The 15,863-nt window shown below is 49.8% G+C and overlaps 1 protein-coding gene across 1 annotated transcript; it reads right to left on the bottom strand.

The window, feature by feature from the left end:
- Positions 1-4,539: 4,539 nt before the first annotated feature.
- Positions 4,540-15,861, bottom strand: LOC135538306 (BUD13 homolog). The gene is made up of 10 exons (XM_064964214.1): positions 15,700-15,861; positions 14,528-14,618; positions 14,303-14,387; positions 13,918-14,205; positions 13,142-13,452; positions 12,760-12,868; positions 6,827-6,965; positions 6,368-6,558; positions 5,941-6,022; positions 4,540-4,763 (listed from the first exon to the last, which is right to left on the bottom strand). The coding sequence occupies exons 1-10, from the start codon at positions 15,840-15,842 to the stop codon at positions 4,670-4,672; spliced, it is 1,533 nt and encodes a 510-aa protein (XP_064820286.1). The 5' UTR covers positions 15,843-15,861; the 3' UTR covers positions 4,540-4,669.
- Positions 15,862-15,863: the final 2 nt, after the last annotated feature.

The raw sequence follows: 15,863 nt of genomic DNA, 5'->3' as shown, positions 1-15,863 counted from the left end.
ACCCTGTGGTGACAGCTGACACACAAACAGAACCCTCTGGTGACAGCTGATATACAAACAGAACCCTCTGGTGACAGCTGACACACAAACAGAACCCTCTGGTGACAGCTGACACACAAACAGAACCCAACAGAACCCTCTGGTGACAACTGACACACAAACAGAACCCTCTGGTGACAGCTGACACACATACAGAACCCTCTGGTGACAACTGACACACAAACAGAACCCTCTGGTGACAGCTGATACACAAACAGAACCCTCTGGTGACAACTGACACACAAACAGAACCCTCTGGTGACAGCTGACACACAAACAGAACCCAACAGAACCCTCTGGTGACAACTGACACACAAACAGAACCCTCTGGTGACAGCTGACACACAAACAGAACCCAGCAGAACCCTCTGGTGACAACTGACACACAAACAGAACCCTCTGGTGACATCTGACACACAAACAGAACCCTCTGGTGACAATCGACACACAAACAGAACCCTTTGGTGACAGCTGACACACAAACAGAACCCAACAGAACCCTCTGGTGACAACTGACACACAAACAGAACCCTCTGGTGAAAGCTGACACACAAACAGAACCCTCTGGTGACAACTGACACACAAACAGAACCCTCTGGTGACAGCTGATACACAAACAGAACCCTCTGGTGACAACTGACACACAAACAGAACCCTCTGGTGACAGCTGACACACAAACAGAACCCAACAGAACCCTCTGGTAACAGCTGACACACAAACAGAAACAAACAGAACCCTCTGGTGACAACTGACACACAAACAGAACCCTCTGGTGAAAGCTGACACACAAACAGAACCCTCTGGTGACAACTGACACACATACAGAACCCTCTGGTGACAACTGACACACATACAGAACCCTCTGGTGACAACTGACACACAAACAGAACCCAACAGAACCCTCTGGTGACAATCGACTCACAAACAGAACCCTCTGGTGACAGCTGACACACAAACAGAACCCTCTGGTGAAAGCTGACACACAAACAGAACCCTGTGGTGACAGCTGACACACAAACAGAACCCTCTGGTGACAGCTGATACACAAACAGAACCCTCTGGTGACAGCTGACACACAAACAGAACCCTCTGGTGACAGCTGACACACAAACAGAACCCAACAGAACCCTCTGGTGACAACTGACACACAAACAGAACCCTCTGGTGACAGCTGACACACATACAGAACCCTCTGGTGACAACTGACACACAAACAGAACCCTCTGGTGACAGCTGATACACAAACAGAACCCTCTGGTGACAACTGACACACAAACAGAACCCTCTGGTGACAGCTGACACACAAACAGAACCCAGCAGAACCCTCTGGTGACAACTGACACACAAACAGAACCCTCTGGTGACATCTGACACACAAACAGAACCCTCTGGTGACAATCGACACACAAACAGAACCCTTTGGTGACAGCTGACACACAAACAGAACCCAACAGAACCCTCTGGTGACAACTGACACACAAACAGAACCCTCTGGTGAAAGCTGACACACAAACAGAACCCTCTGGTGACAACTGACACACATACAGAACCCTCTGGTGACAACTGACACACATACAGAACCCTCTGGTGACAATCGACACACAAACAGAACCCGCTGGTGACAGCTGACACACAAACAGAACCCTCTGGTGACAGCTGACACACAAACAGAACCCTCTGGTGACAGCTGACACACAAACAGAACCCAACAGAACCCTCTGGTGACAACTGACACACAAACAGAACCCTCTGGTGACAGCTGACACATAAACAGAACCCAGCAGAACCCTCTGGTGACAACTGACACACAAACAGAACCCTCTGGTGACATCTGACACACAATCAGAACCCTCTGGTGACAATCGACACACAAACAGAACCCTCTGGTGACAGCTGACACACAAACAGAACCCAACAGAACCCTCTGGTGACAACTGACACACAAACAGAACCCTCTGGTGAAAGCTGACACACAAACAGAACCCTCTGGTGACAACTGACACACATACAGAACCCTCTGGTGACAACTGACACACATACAGAACCCTCTGGTGACAATCGACACACAAACAGAACCCGCTGGTGACAGCTGACACACATTGGTCATGCTACTGAGAATCAATACCGTTATGTATCATGGCTAAATTCTGACTGATCTAATATTGAGTAGTTATTAGGGCTGTCAAACATTTAAAATATTTTCATTGAGTTAATGGCATTAGTTAATCATGATTAATCACACTTTTGGTCCTAAATAAACAATTTCTCCTCTTTTTTGGGCTTGTATCTACCAAGTTGTAGCAGCAAAAAAGCAGGCCGGTGCAGATACGCAGTGCTCTGTGTGACTGGGTAAGGGCTCATCTTGAGACTGGGTAAGGGCCCATCTTGAGACTGTGTGACTGGGTAAGGGCTCATCTTGAGACTGTATGACTGGGTAAGGGCTCATCTTGAGACTGTGACTGGGTAAGGGCTCATCTAGAGACTGTGACTGGGTAAGGGCCCATCTTGAGACTGTGTGACTGGGTAAGGGCTCATCTTGAGACTGTGTGACTGGGTAAGGGCTCATCTTGAGACTGTGTGACTGGGTAAGGGCTCATCTTGAGACTGTGTGACTGGGTAAGGGCTCATCTTGAGACTGTGTGACTGGGTAAGGGCTCATCTTGAGACCGTGTGACTGGGTAAGGGCTCATCTTGAGACTGTGTGACTGGGTAAGGGCCCATCTTGAGACTGTGTGACTGGGTAAGGGCTCATCTTGAGACTGTGTGACTGGGTAAGGGCTCATCTTGAGACTGTGACTGGGTAAGGGCCCATCTTGAGACTGTGTGACTGGGTAAGGGCTCATTTGAGACTGTTTAAGGGCCCATCTTGAGACTGTGTGACTGGGTAAGGGCTCATCTTGAGACTGTATGACTGGGTAAGGGCCCATCTTGAGACTGTATGACTGGGTAAGGGCTCATCTTGAGACTGTGACTGGGTAAGGGCTCATCTTGAGACTGTGACTGGGTAAGGGCTCATTTGAGACTGTATGACTGGGTAAGGGCTCATCTTGAGACTGTGTGACTGGGTAAGGGCTCATCTTGAGACTGTGTGACTGGGTAAGGGCTCATCTTGAGACTGTGTGACTGGGTAAGGGCCCATCTTGAGACTGTGACTGGGTAAGGGCTCATCTTGAGACTGTGTGACTGGGTAAGGGCCCATCTTGAGACTGTGTGTGACTGGGTAAGGGCCCATCTTGAGACTGTGTGACTGGGTAAGGGCCCATCTTGAGACTGTGTGTGACTGGGTAAGGGCCCATCTTGAGACTGTATGACTGGGTAAGGGCTCATCTTGAGACTGTGACTGGGTAAGGGCTCATCTTGAGACTGTGACTGGGTAAGGGCTCATCTTGAGACTGTGACTGGGTAAGGGCTCATCTTGAGACTGTGACTGGGTAAGGGCCCATCTTGAGACTCTGTGACTGGGTAAGGGCTCATCTTGAGACTGTGTGACTGGGTAAGGGCTCATCTTGAGACTGTGACTGGGTAAGGGCTCATCTTGAGACTGTGTGACTGGGTAAGGGCCCATCTTGAGACTGTGTGTGACTGGGTAAGGGCCCATCTTGAGACTGTATGACTGGGTAAGGGCTCATCTTGAGACTGTGACTGGGTAAGGGCTCATCTTGAGACTGTGACTGGGTAAGGGCTCATCTTGAGACTGTGACTGGGTAAGGGCCCATCTTGAGACTCTGTGACTGGGTAAGGGCTCATCTTGAGACTGTGTGACTGGGTAAGGGCCCATCTTGAGACTGTGACTGGGTAAGGGCTCATCTTGAGACTGTGTGACTGGGTAAGGGCCCATCTTGAGACTCTGTGTGACTGGGTAAGGGCTCATTTGAGACTGTTTAAGGGCTCATCTTGAGACTGTATGACTGGGTAAGGGCCCATCTTGAGACTGTGTGACTGGGTAAGGGCTCATCTTGAGACTGTTTAAGGGCTCATCTTGAGACTGTATGACTGGGTAAGGGCTCATCTTGAGACTGTGTGACTGGGTAAGGGCTCATCTTGAGACTGTGTGACTGGGTAAGGGCTCATCTTGAGACTGTGTGACTGGGTAAGGGTTCATCTTGAGACTGTATGACTGGTAAGGGCTCATCTTGAGACTGTGTGACTGGGTAAGGGCTCATTTGAGACTGTTTAAGGGCTCATCTTGAGACTGTATGACTGGGTAAGGGCTCATCTTGAGACTGTGTGACTGGGTAAGGGCCCATCTTGAGACTGTGTGACTGGGTAAGGGCTCATCTAGAGACTGTGACTGGGTAAGGGCCCATCTTGAGACTGTGTGACTGGGTAAGGGCTCATCTAGAGACTGTGACTGGGTAAGGGCTCATCTTGAGACTGTGTGACTGGGTAAGGGCTCATCTTGAGACTGTGTGACTGGGTAAGGGCTCATCTTGATATCTGCGGTGATGCTGGTTGTCCGCTATTAACATACAACAGAATATAAATCAGGAGCCACAGAGTTACAAAACAGTATTTAATAAAGCAGGAAAAACCACATCGTTGACTTCAGTACAGTGTGTAATGTAGAGCCTGCTGGGTTTGTTGAAGCCGTCTCATGGTGTAGCCAGCGCCTCGGTCTCCATCTCTGCTCTACATATCTTCCACGCTCCACTTGTAGGCCATCTCCTGCACAGCCTTCTTATCAGCCATCCTGGTGTACCGCTTCTGTTCAAAACCATTCGACCTGACACACACACACACACACACACACAATAATATGAGCAACATTTTTTTTCTCAAGTAATTAGAATGTTAATTATATGTTAATTCTAATTATATATGAATGATAAATCAGTGTGACGCTATACACACACACAACATACACACCCATCCCATCACACACACACCAAGACCCATCCCAACACACACCCACCCATCCCAACACACACCCACACACCCAGACCCATCCCAACACACACCCACACATCCCAACACACACCCACACAGACCCATCCCAACACACACACACACACCCATCCCAACACACACATCCCAACACACACACACACACACATCCCAACACACACACACACATCCCAACACACACACACAGACCCCCCCAACACACACTGTTGGGGAATAATCAGAATTGGTTGGTAACATAATAGTTTTCTTCCCATTGAAATATTGTTATAGTTCAAAAAGTAGGAATGCCGTAGTGCAGACCAGACCTAGCTAGCTACGCCCAGGACCAGAGCTAGTGCAGACCAGACCTAGCTAGCTACGCCCAGGACCAGAGCTAGTGCAGACCAGACCTAGCTAGTGTTGTGGAAGAATCAGAATTGGTTGGTAACATCGGTAAGATGTTTTATATTCATCATATGTTTATAAGTTACTTCTCATCAGAATGTTATTTTTGTATAATATTGTGGCGGGGTTGCAGTATCTGTTCTATGTCAAGACTAAGTTGCTTGGGCCGGAGAGAGGGGAGAGGTCAAGCGTGTATCTCTTGGCTCCACAATGTCTGTGTGCCAGTCAGTGTGTCTCTGTGATCTTGTCAAGATAGGATGGATTTGATATATGCCTGTTGATATGGAGGATTGGTTTATGGTTCTGAGTTTGAGAAAAGAGACAAAGCTGAACGATAAATTATGCCTATGCTGTCTGGATATGTGTGTCTTTGCTATAAAGGATCTCAGTTGAAATGTGGAAGGGGCTCTCAGAGAATTCATTGATAGACACTGAATTGATCTGAGAGTCACAGGGTTGTGATGGAGCTCATATAATTAAAAAGATGGACTTTGTGATAACTAACTCTAACTTGTGTGTGGTTTGCTCTCATGATTTGGTAACTAGAGGAAATTTCCACGACAACACACAGACCAATCCCAACACACACACAGGGGGGGTGAGAGGTGTACCTGTCCACTCCGTCCCAACGGTAGCCTGGTGGAATGTTGAAGCGGTTTGGGGGCGGAGCCGGGCCTTTGTAGCGAGGCTTCTCTGTAAACAACAACAGGAAGTGTCAGAGATTCGTTGTGATTGGCCGAGGAGGGTTGGAACCTGTGGTACATCACAAGTAGAATCTTAGCATTTGTTTCATCTTAACCCTTCACACACCAGGGGTTGAAACCACTCCAGGCCACTCTGGACCTCTGACACCAGACGGAAACGAAGAACACAACATAAATTTACCTACTATATAGATTTTCAAATCACTGCAAATTGCTTGTAGAGAAGAAAAAAAAGAAGTCCCCAAAATAAATAGGTGCGGCCTTTTGCGAAACGTTGAAATCCCGATGTGGTCCTAGAGCCACAATACACCCCCCCACCCACCCACCCACCTACCCTTGACTCCTCGTAGTTTGTTGTCTCTGTCCTTTTTGCGTCTCATCATGGCCAACATGGGGTCTCCCTCTCTCTCCTGCTCTCTCAACATCCTGTCCAGGTCCTGGTCATCACAGGAACGTGCTAGAGGCTTCTGGGATTCCCTCAACGCATCCTCAACATTCTGCAGCTGCATCTGGCCCTGGGCCACACTACACACAGACACACACACATAAATGACAGACGGATCATAGCTTTCAGCTGGTCAGTCTCTTATTGATGTCACTTGTTTAATCCATGGTGTGAGATTGCAAGAGTGTGCAAAGCTGTCATCAAATATATTTAGATATGTTTAACACTTTTTTGGTTCCTAGATGATTCCATGTGTTAATTCATAGTTGAGGTCTTCACTATTATTCTACAATGTAGAAAATAGTAAAGATAAATATAAATTCATACTACACACACAGTCTCTCTCACCCTTTCCCCCACTGAGCATATTTCAGGTCTTTCTCTGCTTTCTCTCCTGCCATCCTCCTCTGCTCCTCTCTCTCTGTCTCGATGTCTCTCCGCTTCCCACTCTTATCTCTGAACACAGTCTCCGCATTTCGAGACGCATCTGCAGGAGAGAGACAGAACAGATGGATTAGTATAACACACCACATAGTATTACACCGAGTGAGTGGAGCAGACTAGCGCTAGCCAACACTACCCAGTGAGTGGAGCAGGTACAGCAGACTAGCGTGTGTGTGTGGTAACATACAGCGGGAGTGTGTGTGTGTGGTAACATACAGCGGGAGTGTGTGTGTGGTAACATACAGCGGGAGGGTGTGTGTGGTAACATACAGCGGGAGGGTGTGTGTGGTAACATACAGCGGGAGGGTGTGTGTGGTAACATACAGCGGGAGGGGTGTGTGTGGTAACATACAGCGGGAGGGTGTGTGTGGTAACATACAGCGGGAGGGTGTGTGTGGTAACATACAGCGGGAGGGTGTGTGTGGTAACATACAGCGGGAGGGTGTGTGTGGTAACATACAGCGGGAGGGTGTGTGTGGTAACATACAGCGGGAGGGTGTGTGTGTGTGTGTGTGTGGTAACATACAGCGGGAGGGTGTGTGTGTGTGTGTGTGGTAACATACAGCGGGAGGGTGTGTGTGTGTGTGGTAACATACAGCGGGAGGGTGTGTGTGTGTGTGTGTGTGTGGTAACATACAGCGGGAGGGTGTGTGTGTGTGTGTGTGTGTGTGGTAACATACAGCGGGAGGGTGTGTGTGTGTGGTAACATACAGCGGGAGGGTGTGTGTGTGTGGTAACATACAGCGGGAGGGTGTGTGTGTGTGGTAACATACAGCGGGAGGGTGTGTGTGTGTGGTAACATACAGCGGGAGGGTGTGTGTGTGTGGTAACATACAGCGGGAGGGTGTGTGTGTGTGTGTGTGTGTGTGTGGTAACATACAGCGGGAGGGTGTGTGTGTGTGTGTGTGTGTGGTAACATACAGCGGGAGGGTGTGTGTGTGTGTGTGTGTGTGTGGTAACATACAGCGGGAGGGTGTGTGTGTGTGTGTGTGTGTGTGTGGTAACATACAGCGGGAGGGTGTGTGTGTGTGGTAACATACAGCGGGAGGGTGTGTGTGTGTGGTAACATACAGCGGGAGGGTGTGTGTGTGTGGTAACATACAGCGGGAGGGTGTGTGTGTGTGGTAACATACAGCGGGAGGGTGTGTGTGTGTGGTAACATACAGCGGGAGGGTGTGTGTGTGTGGTAACATACAGCGGGAGGGTGTGTGTGTGTGGTAACATACAGCGGGAGGGTGTGTGTGTGTGGTAACATACAGCGGGAGGGTGTGTGTGTGTGTGTGTGGTAACATACAGCGGGAGGGTGTGTGTGTGTGTGTGTGTGTGGTAACATACTGCGGGAGGGTGTGTGTGTGTGTGTGTGTGGTAACATACAGCGGGAGGGTGTGTGTGTGTGTGTGTGTGGTAACATACAGCGGGAGGGTGTGTGTGTGGTAACATACAGCGGGAGGGTGTGTGTGTGTGTGGTAACATACAGCGGGAGGGTGTGTGTGTGTGTGGTAACATACAGCGGGAGGGTGTGTGTGTGTGTGTGGTAACATACAGCGGGAGGGTGTGTGTGTGTGTGTGGTAACATACAGCGGGAGGGTGTGTGTGTGTGTGGTAACATACAGCGGGAGGGTGTGTGTGTGTGTGTGTGGTAACATACAGCGGGAGGGTGTGTGTGTGTGTGGTAACATACAGCGGGAGGGTGTGTGTGTGTGTGGTAACATACAGCGGGAGGGTGTGTGTGTGTGTGGTAACATACAGCGGGAGGGTGTGTGTGTGTGTGGTAACATACAGCGGGAGGGTGTGTGTGTGTGGTAACATACAGCGGGAGGGTGTGTGTGTGTGTGTGGTAACATACAGCGGGAGGGTGTGTGTGTGTGTGTGTGTGGTAACATACAGCGGGAGGGTGTGTGTGTGTGTGGTAACATACAGCGGGAGGGTGTGTGTGTGTGTGGTAACATACAGCGGGAGGGTGTGTGTGTGTGTGTTAACATACAGCGGGAGGGTGTGTGTGTGTGTGGTAACATACAGCGGGAGGGTGTGTGTGTGTGTGGTAACATACAGCGGGAGGGTGTGTGTGTGTGTGGTAACATACAGCGGGAGGGTGTGTGTGTGTGGTAACATACAGCGGGAGGGTGTGTGTGTGTGTGGTAACATACAGCGGGAGGGTGTGTGTGTGTGGTAACATACAGCGGGAGGGTGTGTGTGTGTGTGGTAACATACAGCGGGAGGGTGTGTGTGTGTGTGTGGTAACATACAGCGGGAGGGTGTGTGTGTGTGTGTGGTGGTAACATACAGCGGGAGGGTGTGTGTGTGTGTGTGGTAACATACAGCGGGAGGGTGTGTGTGTGTGTGTGTGGTAACATACAGCGGGAGGGTGTGTGTGTGTGTGTGGTAACATACAGCGGGAGGGTGTGTGTGTGTGTGGTGGTAACATACAGCGGGAGGAGGTGTGTGTGTGGTAACATACAGCGGGAGGGTGTGTGTGTGGGTAACATACAGCGGGAGGGTGTGTGTGTGTGTGGTAACATACAGCGGGAGGGGTGTGTGTGTGTGTGGTAACATACAGCGGGAGGGTGTGTGTGTGTGGTAACATACAGCGGGAGGGTGTGTGTGTGTGTGGTAACATACAGCGGGAGGGTGTGTGTGTGTGGTAACATACAGCGGGAGGGTGTGTGTGTGTGTGGGTAACATAACATACAGCGGGAGGGTGTGTGTGTGGTAACATACAGCGGGAGGGTGTGTGTGTGTGTGTGTGTGTGTGGTAACATACAGCGGGAGGGTGTGTGTGTGTGTGTAACATACAGCGGGAGGGTGTGTGTGTGTGGTAACATACAGCGGGAGGGTGTGTGTGTGTGTGTAACATACAGCGGGAGGGTGTGTGTGTGTGTGGTAACATACAGCGGGAGGGTGTGTGTGTGTGTGGTAACATACAGCGGGAGGGTGTGTGTGTGTGTGGTAACATACAGCGGGAGGGTGTGTGTGTGTGGTAACATACAGCGGGAGGGTGTGTGTGTGTGGTAACATACAGCGGGAGGGTGTGTGTGTGTGTGGTAACATACAGCGGGAGGGTGTGTGTGTGTGGTAACATACAGCGGGAGGGTGTGTGTGTGTGTGGTAACATACAGCGGGAGGGTGTGTGTGTGTGTGGTAACATACAGCGGGAGGGTGTGTGTGTGTGGTGTGTGGTAACATACAGCGGGAGGGTGTGTGTGTGTGTGTGTGGTAACATACAGCGGGAGGGTGTGTGTGTGTGGTAACATACAGCGGGAGGGTGTGTGTGTGTGTGGTAACATACAGCGGGAGGGTGTGTGTGTGTGTGGTAACATACAGCGGGAGGGTGTGTGTGTGTGTGTAACATACAGCGGGAGGGTGTGTGTGTGTGTGGTAACATACAGCGGGAGGGTGTGTGTGTGTGTGGTAACATACAGCGGGAGGGTGTGTGTGTGTGTGTGTAACATACAGCGGGAGGGTGTGTGTGTGTGTGGTAACATACAGCGGGAGGGTGTGTGTGTGTGGTAACATACAGCGGGAGGGTGTGTGTGTGTGTGGTAACATACAGCGGGAGGGTGTGTGTGTGTGTGTAACATACAGCGGGAGGGTGTGTGTGTGTGTGGTAACATACAGCGGGAGGGTGTGTGTGTGTGTGTGTAACATACAGCGGGAGGGTGTGTGTGTGTGTGGTAACATACAGCGGGAGGGTGTGTGTGTGTGTGGTAACATACAGCGGGAGGGTGTGTGTGTGTGGTAACATACAGCGGGGAGGGTGTGTGTGTGTGTGGTAACATACAGCGGGAGGGTGTGTGTGTGTGTGTGGTAACATACAGCGGGAGGGTGTGTGTGTGTGTGTGTAACATACAGCGGGAGGGTGTGTGTGTGTGTGTGGTAACATACAGCGGGAGGGTGTGTGTGTGTGTGGTAACATACAGCGGGAGGGTGTGTGTGTGTGGTAACATACAGCGGGAGGGTGTGTGTGTGTGTGTGTAACATACAGCGGGTGGGTGTGTGTGTGTGGTAACATACAGCGGGAGGGTGTGTGTGTGTGTGGTTCAATACAGAGGGAGGGTGTGTGTGTGTGTGTGTGTGTGGTAACATACAGCGGGAGGGTGTGTGTGTGTGTGTGTGTGTGTGGTAACATACAGCGGGAGGGTGTGTGTGTGTGGTAACATACAGCGGGAGGGTGTGTGTGTGTGTAACATACAGCGGGAGGGTGTGTGTGTGTGTGGTAACATACAGCGGGAGGGTGTGTGTGTGTGTGGTAACATACAGCGGGAGGGTGTGTGTGTGTGTGTAACATACAGCGGGAGGGTGTGTGTGTGTGGTAACATACAGCGGGAGGGTGTGTGTGTGTGTGTTAACATACAGCGGGAGGGTGTGTGTGTGTGTGTGTGTGTGGTAACATACAGCGGGAGGGTGTGTGTGTGTGTGTGTGTGGTAACATACAGCGGGAGGGTGTGTGTGTGTGTGGTAACATACAGCGGGAGGGTGTGTGTGTGTGTGGTAACATACAGCGGGAGGGTGTGTGTGTGTGTGTGGTAACATACAGCGGGAGGGTGTGTGTGTGTGTGGTAACATACAGCGGGAGGGTGTGTGTGTGTGTGGTAACATACAGCGGGAGGGTGTGTGTGTGTGTGGTAACATACAGCGGGAGGGTGTGTGTGTGTGTGGTAACATACAGCGGGAGGGTGTGTGTGTGTGTGTGTGGTAACATACAGCGGGAGGGTGTGTGTGTGTGTGGTAACATACAGCGGGAGGGTGTGTGTGTGTGTGGTAACATACAGCGGGAGGGTGTGTGTGTGTGTGTGGTAACATACAGCGGGAGGGTGTGTGTGTGTGTGGTAACATACAGCGGGAGGGTGTGTGTGTGTGTGGTAACATACAGCGGGAGGGTGTGTGTGTGTGTGTGTGGTAACATACAGCGGGAGGGTGTGTGTGTGTGTGTGTGTGGTAACATACAGCGGGAGGGTGTGTGTGTGTGTGGTAACATACAGCGGGAGGGTGTGTGTGTGTGTGGTAACATACAGCGGGAGGGTGTGTGTGTGTGTGGTAACATACAGCGGGAGGGTGTGTGTGTGTGTGGTAACATACAGCGGGAGGTGTGGTGTGTGGTAACATACAGCGGGAGGGTGTGTGTGTGTGTGTGTGTAACATACAGCGGGAGGGTGTGTGTGTGTGGTAACATACAGCGGGAGGGTGTGTGTGTGTGTGGTAACATACAGCGGGAGGGTGTGTGTGTGTGTGGTAACATACAGCGGGAGGGTGTGTGTGTGTGTGTGGTAACATACAGCGGGAGGGTGTGTGTGTGTGTGTGGTAACATACAGCGGGGAGGGTGTGTGTGTGTGTGGTGTGGTAACATACAGCGGGAGGGTGTGTGTGTGTGTGTGTGGTAACATACAGCGGGAGGGTGTGTGTGTGTGTGTGTGGTAACATACAGCGGGAGGGTGTGTGTGTGTGTGTGTGTGTGGTAACATACAGCGGGAGGGTGTGTGTGTGTGTGTAACATACAGCGGGAGTGTGTGTGTGTGTGGTAACATACAGCGGGAGGGTGTGTGTGTGTGTGGTAACATACAGCGGGAGGGTGTGTGTGTGTGGTAACATACAGCGGGAGGGTGTGTGTGTGTGTGGTAACATACAGCGGGAGGGTGTGTGTGTGTGGTAACATACAGCGGGAGGGTGTGTGTGTGTGGTAACATACAGCGGGAGGGTGTGTGTGTGTGGTAACATACAGCGGGAGGGTGTGTGTATGGTAACATACAGCGGGAGGGTGTGTGTGTGGTAACATACAGCGGGAGGGTGTGTGTGTGGTAACATACAGCGGGAGGGTGTGTGTGTGGTGTGTGAGTAGTACCTTCTAGCGGCTGGTTGATCTTGTCTCTGCGTCGGTTCTCCTCCTGTTCTCTTCTTAGAACCTCCACTGATACCAGTCCTGCTGAGGCTCCTGACAGCATGCTCCGAGACTAACACACACACACAGATGTTAGAATGGGCAAAGCTTCCAGAAAACTTCTCTACCTAGCTACAGGGGCATGTTCAGTAGGATGCATTGTTTCGGAACGTTCAAATAGAAATATGCTATGTGGAACAAACATGCCTCTCTGACATGTAGAATAAGGCATTCATGTTGGCTCTATTCATGACATTTCTATCTGCAACATTCCATAACACATGTCAACTGAACGTGGCCCAATACTTGAATTTCTGTGCCTCTTCGCTCAGCTCCACATGCTCACCTGTGATTGGTCAGGCCTACGAGGGGGGGAGAGGTCAGAGTCTGAGCCCCTCCCACCATGGGTTCGCCTCCTAGGGGGCGATTGGTCAGAATCACAGTTCTGCCCTCCCTTTCGCCTTCGCCTGGGCGGTGATTGGTCAGAATCAGAGGCCCCTCCCATCTGTGTCCTTTTCCTTGGAGGTGATTGGTCTGAGTCTGAGCCGGGCCCGTTCTGAGCCCGCCTCCTGGGTGGGGATTGTTCAGACCCTGAAGAGCGCTGGCCAACACGAGCAGACGACGAAGACTTTGCTTTTTTCCTGGACGGAGATGAATCTGAAGAAACATTTTTTTTAAATGACTTCAGAACTTAACCACACCAAGAACGTGGTGAACTACAACCCACGCTGTCGAGTAGGGGAGTATTAATTAGGAACCAACGGAACCAAACAGAATGAAACAGGGAGGGACCCACCAGAATTTGCCCAATATGGATTTTTAAAATCAGAACACAACTTCCATTTGGAGGAAACGGTTGCCGCTGCAAAACTGGTACTAAATGAATACACCCCAGGGTTATATAGAGAGATTTGTCTTTGAATGGATGTTAACATGGATTGTATTCATTAGTCGTAAACTGAAGCAAAACTTTTTGCAACAGAAACTGTTTACGCCAAACAGAGAATTTTTTGTTTGTTTCTATTGGACAAATTGAGGTTGGTCTTTCTCAGTTTGATTCCAAGTGATTACACCTCTGAAGAACACTGATTTCTGGGTCAGAGGTTAGGAGTCAGGTCTCACCTCTGCTGTGTGTCCTGTGGGGGGGTTGGGATGATGATGATGGAGGAACGCTAGGCTTCAGTCTACGAAGAGAAGCATCGGGGGATTCATGTGCAATCCTCCTATGCGGAGAGACGTCCGGCGAATCATGGCGCTGCTTTCTGAGTGACAGGGGCTCTGGCGAATCATGACGCTGCTTTCTGAGTGACAGGGGCTCTGGCGAATCATGACGCTGCTTTCTGAGTGACAGGGACTCTGGCGAATCGTGTCGAACTCTCTGTTCCTCCTCCTCTGGGACCTCTTCATCAGCTGAATAGATAGATAGATAGATAGATAGATATAATTAGCACACACACACCATGCAGCGGACAACACCTGAGCGCACCTCCGCTGCTGTCTGGCTCACCTCCCATCACTCTCCATTTGTTGCTGGTCCTGAAGGCTTCCAGGCGTTTGATCTCATCTGGACGCTCGTCTATCACCTCAGCAACCTGACACACAATAGAGCGAGATACACAGGTGAGTGGATCAGAGCACTAACTAGCCACTCTAAAATTATGTTTTTGGTAAAGGTCACCCCAACGGAAAACAAAGTGACAGTGAAGTTAGCTAGAAACGTAGCATTATTTACCACTGGCGCCTCCTCCTCTTCCTCCTCTTCGTTCCCCTTCTCCTCGCCGGCCAGCTGTTTCCAATCCACATCGTCATCTACTATCTTCATCCTGCGCAGACCGAGTAACGTAAACTCACCCCATTCCATACAAATATGCGTAACTGCAACATTCAAACGAGGCTACAAAGAAAACTAATGGGACTGTAGCGACTGTGTTGACGTCAAAATTGGGGGTGGGAACAAGGTTTTTATTCAAGCGTTGATTGACATGGTAATGGCTCTATAGTATTGGAGAAAAGTTGAGAAAACGGACCCTCCGTTACATCTTGACGTGTCATGTCGTAACGTACAGCACGCATAAAGCAACTATTCCTGTCTTACAATCTCTCTCCACCAGGTGTAGCACTTCTATTATCATTTAAAAACAAGAAATGGACAGTGACGGGGGTAAAGGGGGATACCTGGTCATTTTTTTGCGTCATTGGTGCAAGCGATCATCATTCTCAAAGCCGCTGTTTACTTCTAAGATCACTTTAGCACCGCCCTAAAAACCCAATTAAAATTCGACACAAACCTTCAAGTAGGTATGTAATGACACATTATATAAACTCTATAGTGTTTTATTTGACATTGTAGAGGCGATAAGGTGATAAGTTAGACAGATCGAGTAAAAAAACAAACAATTTCCCCACACAACATCTCTCCGTCTCACTATCACGCATTAGTTTCGCTTCCCCGCCCGCCATTTTTAAAAAGACCAGACGGGGGCTCATTGCCTGCTTGAATTTTGCAGAAACGGGCAGCGTTTATGTCATGTAATTGATTCTGTTGGAATTGGGAGAAATTGTGCTTTACAATGGTATTGACATTACAGTTGATCTGGAAGTATTACGTTTTTGGGGCTCTAAAATAAGGGCAATTGTACGGACCAAGGGGATGTACGAGTTTACGTTAACAGAGCGGTTAGAAACTACTGCCAAATAGCAACTTTTTTTAATGCTAGCCAGCTAGTTAACTAGCTACTGGAGTTCGCCAATAGAGGTTAGAAACTACAGCGAAACATCGACCAGATAAACGTTAGCTGGCTACCATAACAAACTTATCACAGTGTAGTAGGGCTAGCATGCTAACGTTAGCTACTGCTTGACTGTTTAACTCTATATTCCCACGGTGTTTTCACACATACTCACCCTTTTCCTGTAGATTTAATGCATTTCTTTTTAGCCTTCTTCTCCCTTGACTTCTTGGCGTCTCCATCTGCAGATAAATAACGTTTCAGATACTCGGATTTGGAGAGAGACGCTCCTTTACTGTCATTCGTGGACGCAGCCATTTTGAAAACAGTCCACCGACA

The sequence above is a fragment of the Oncorhynchus masou genome, unplaced genomic scaffold (genome assembly GCF_036934945.1).
Source record: "Oncorhynchus masou masou isolate Uvic2021 unplaced genomic scaffold, UVic_Omas_1.1 unplaced_scaffold_939, whole genome shotgun sequence".
Classification (NCBI taxonomy): domain Eukaryota; kingdom Metazoa; phylum Chordata; class Actinopteri; order Salmoniformes; family Salmonidae; genus Oncorhynchus; species Oncorhynchus masou.
This window is presented reverse-complemented; position numbering and strand designations above follow the sequence as displayed.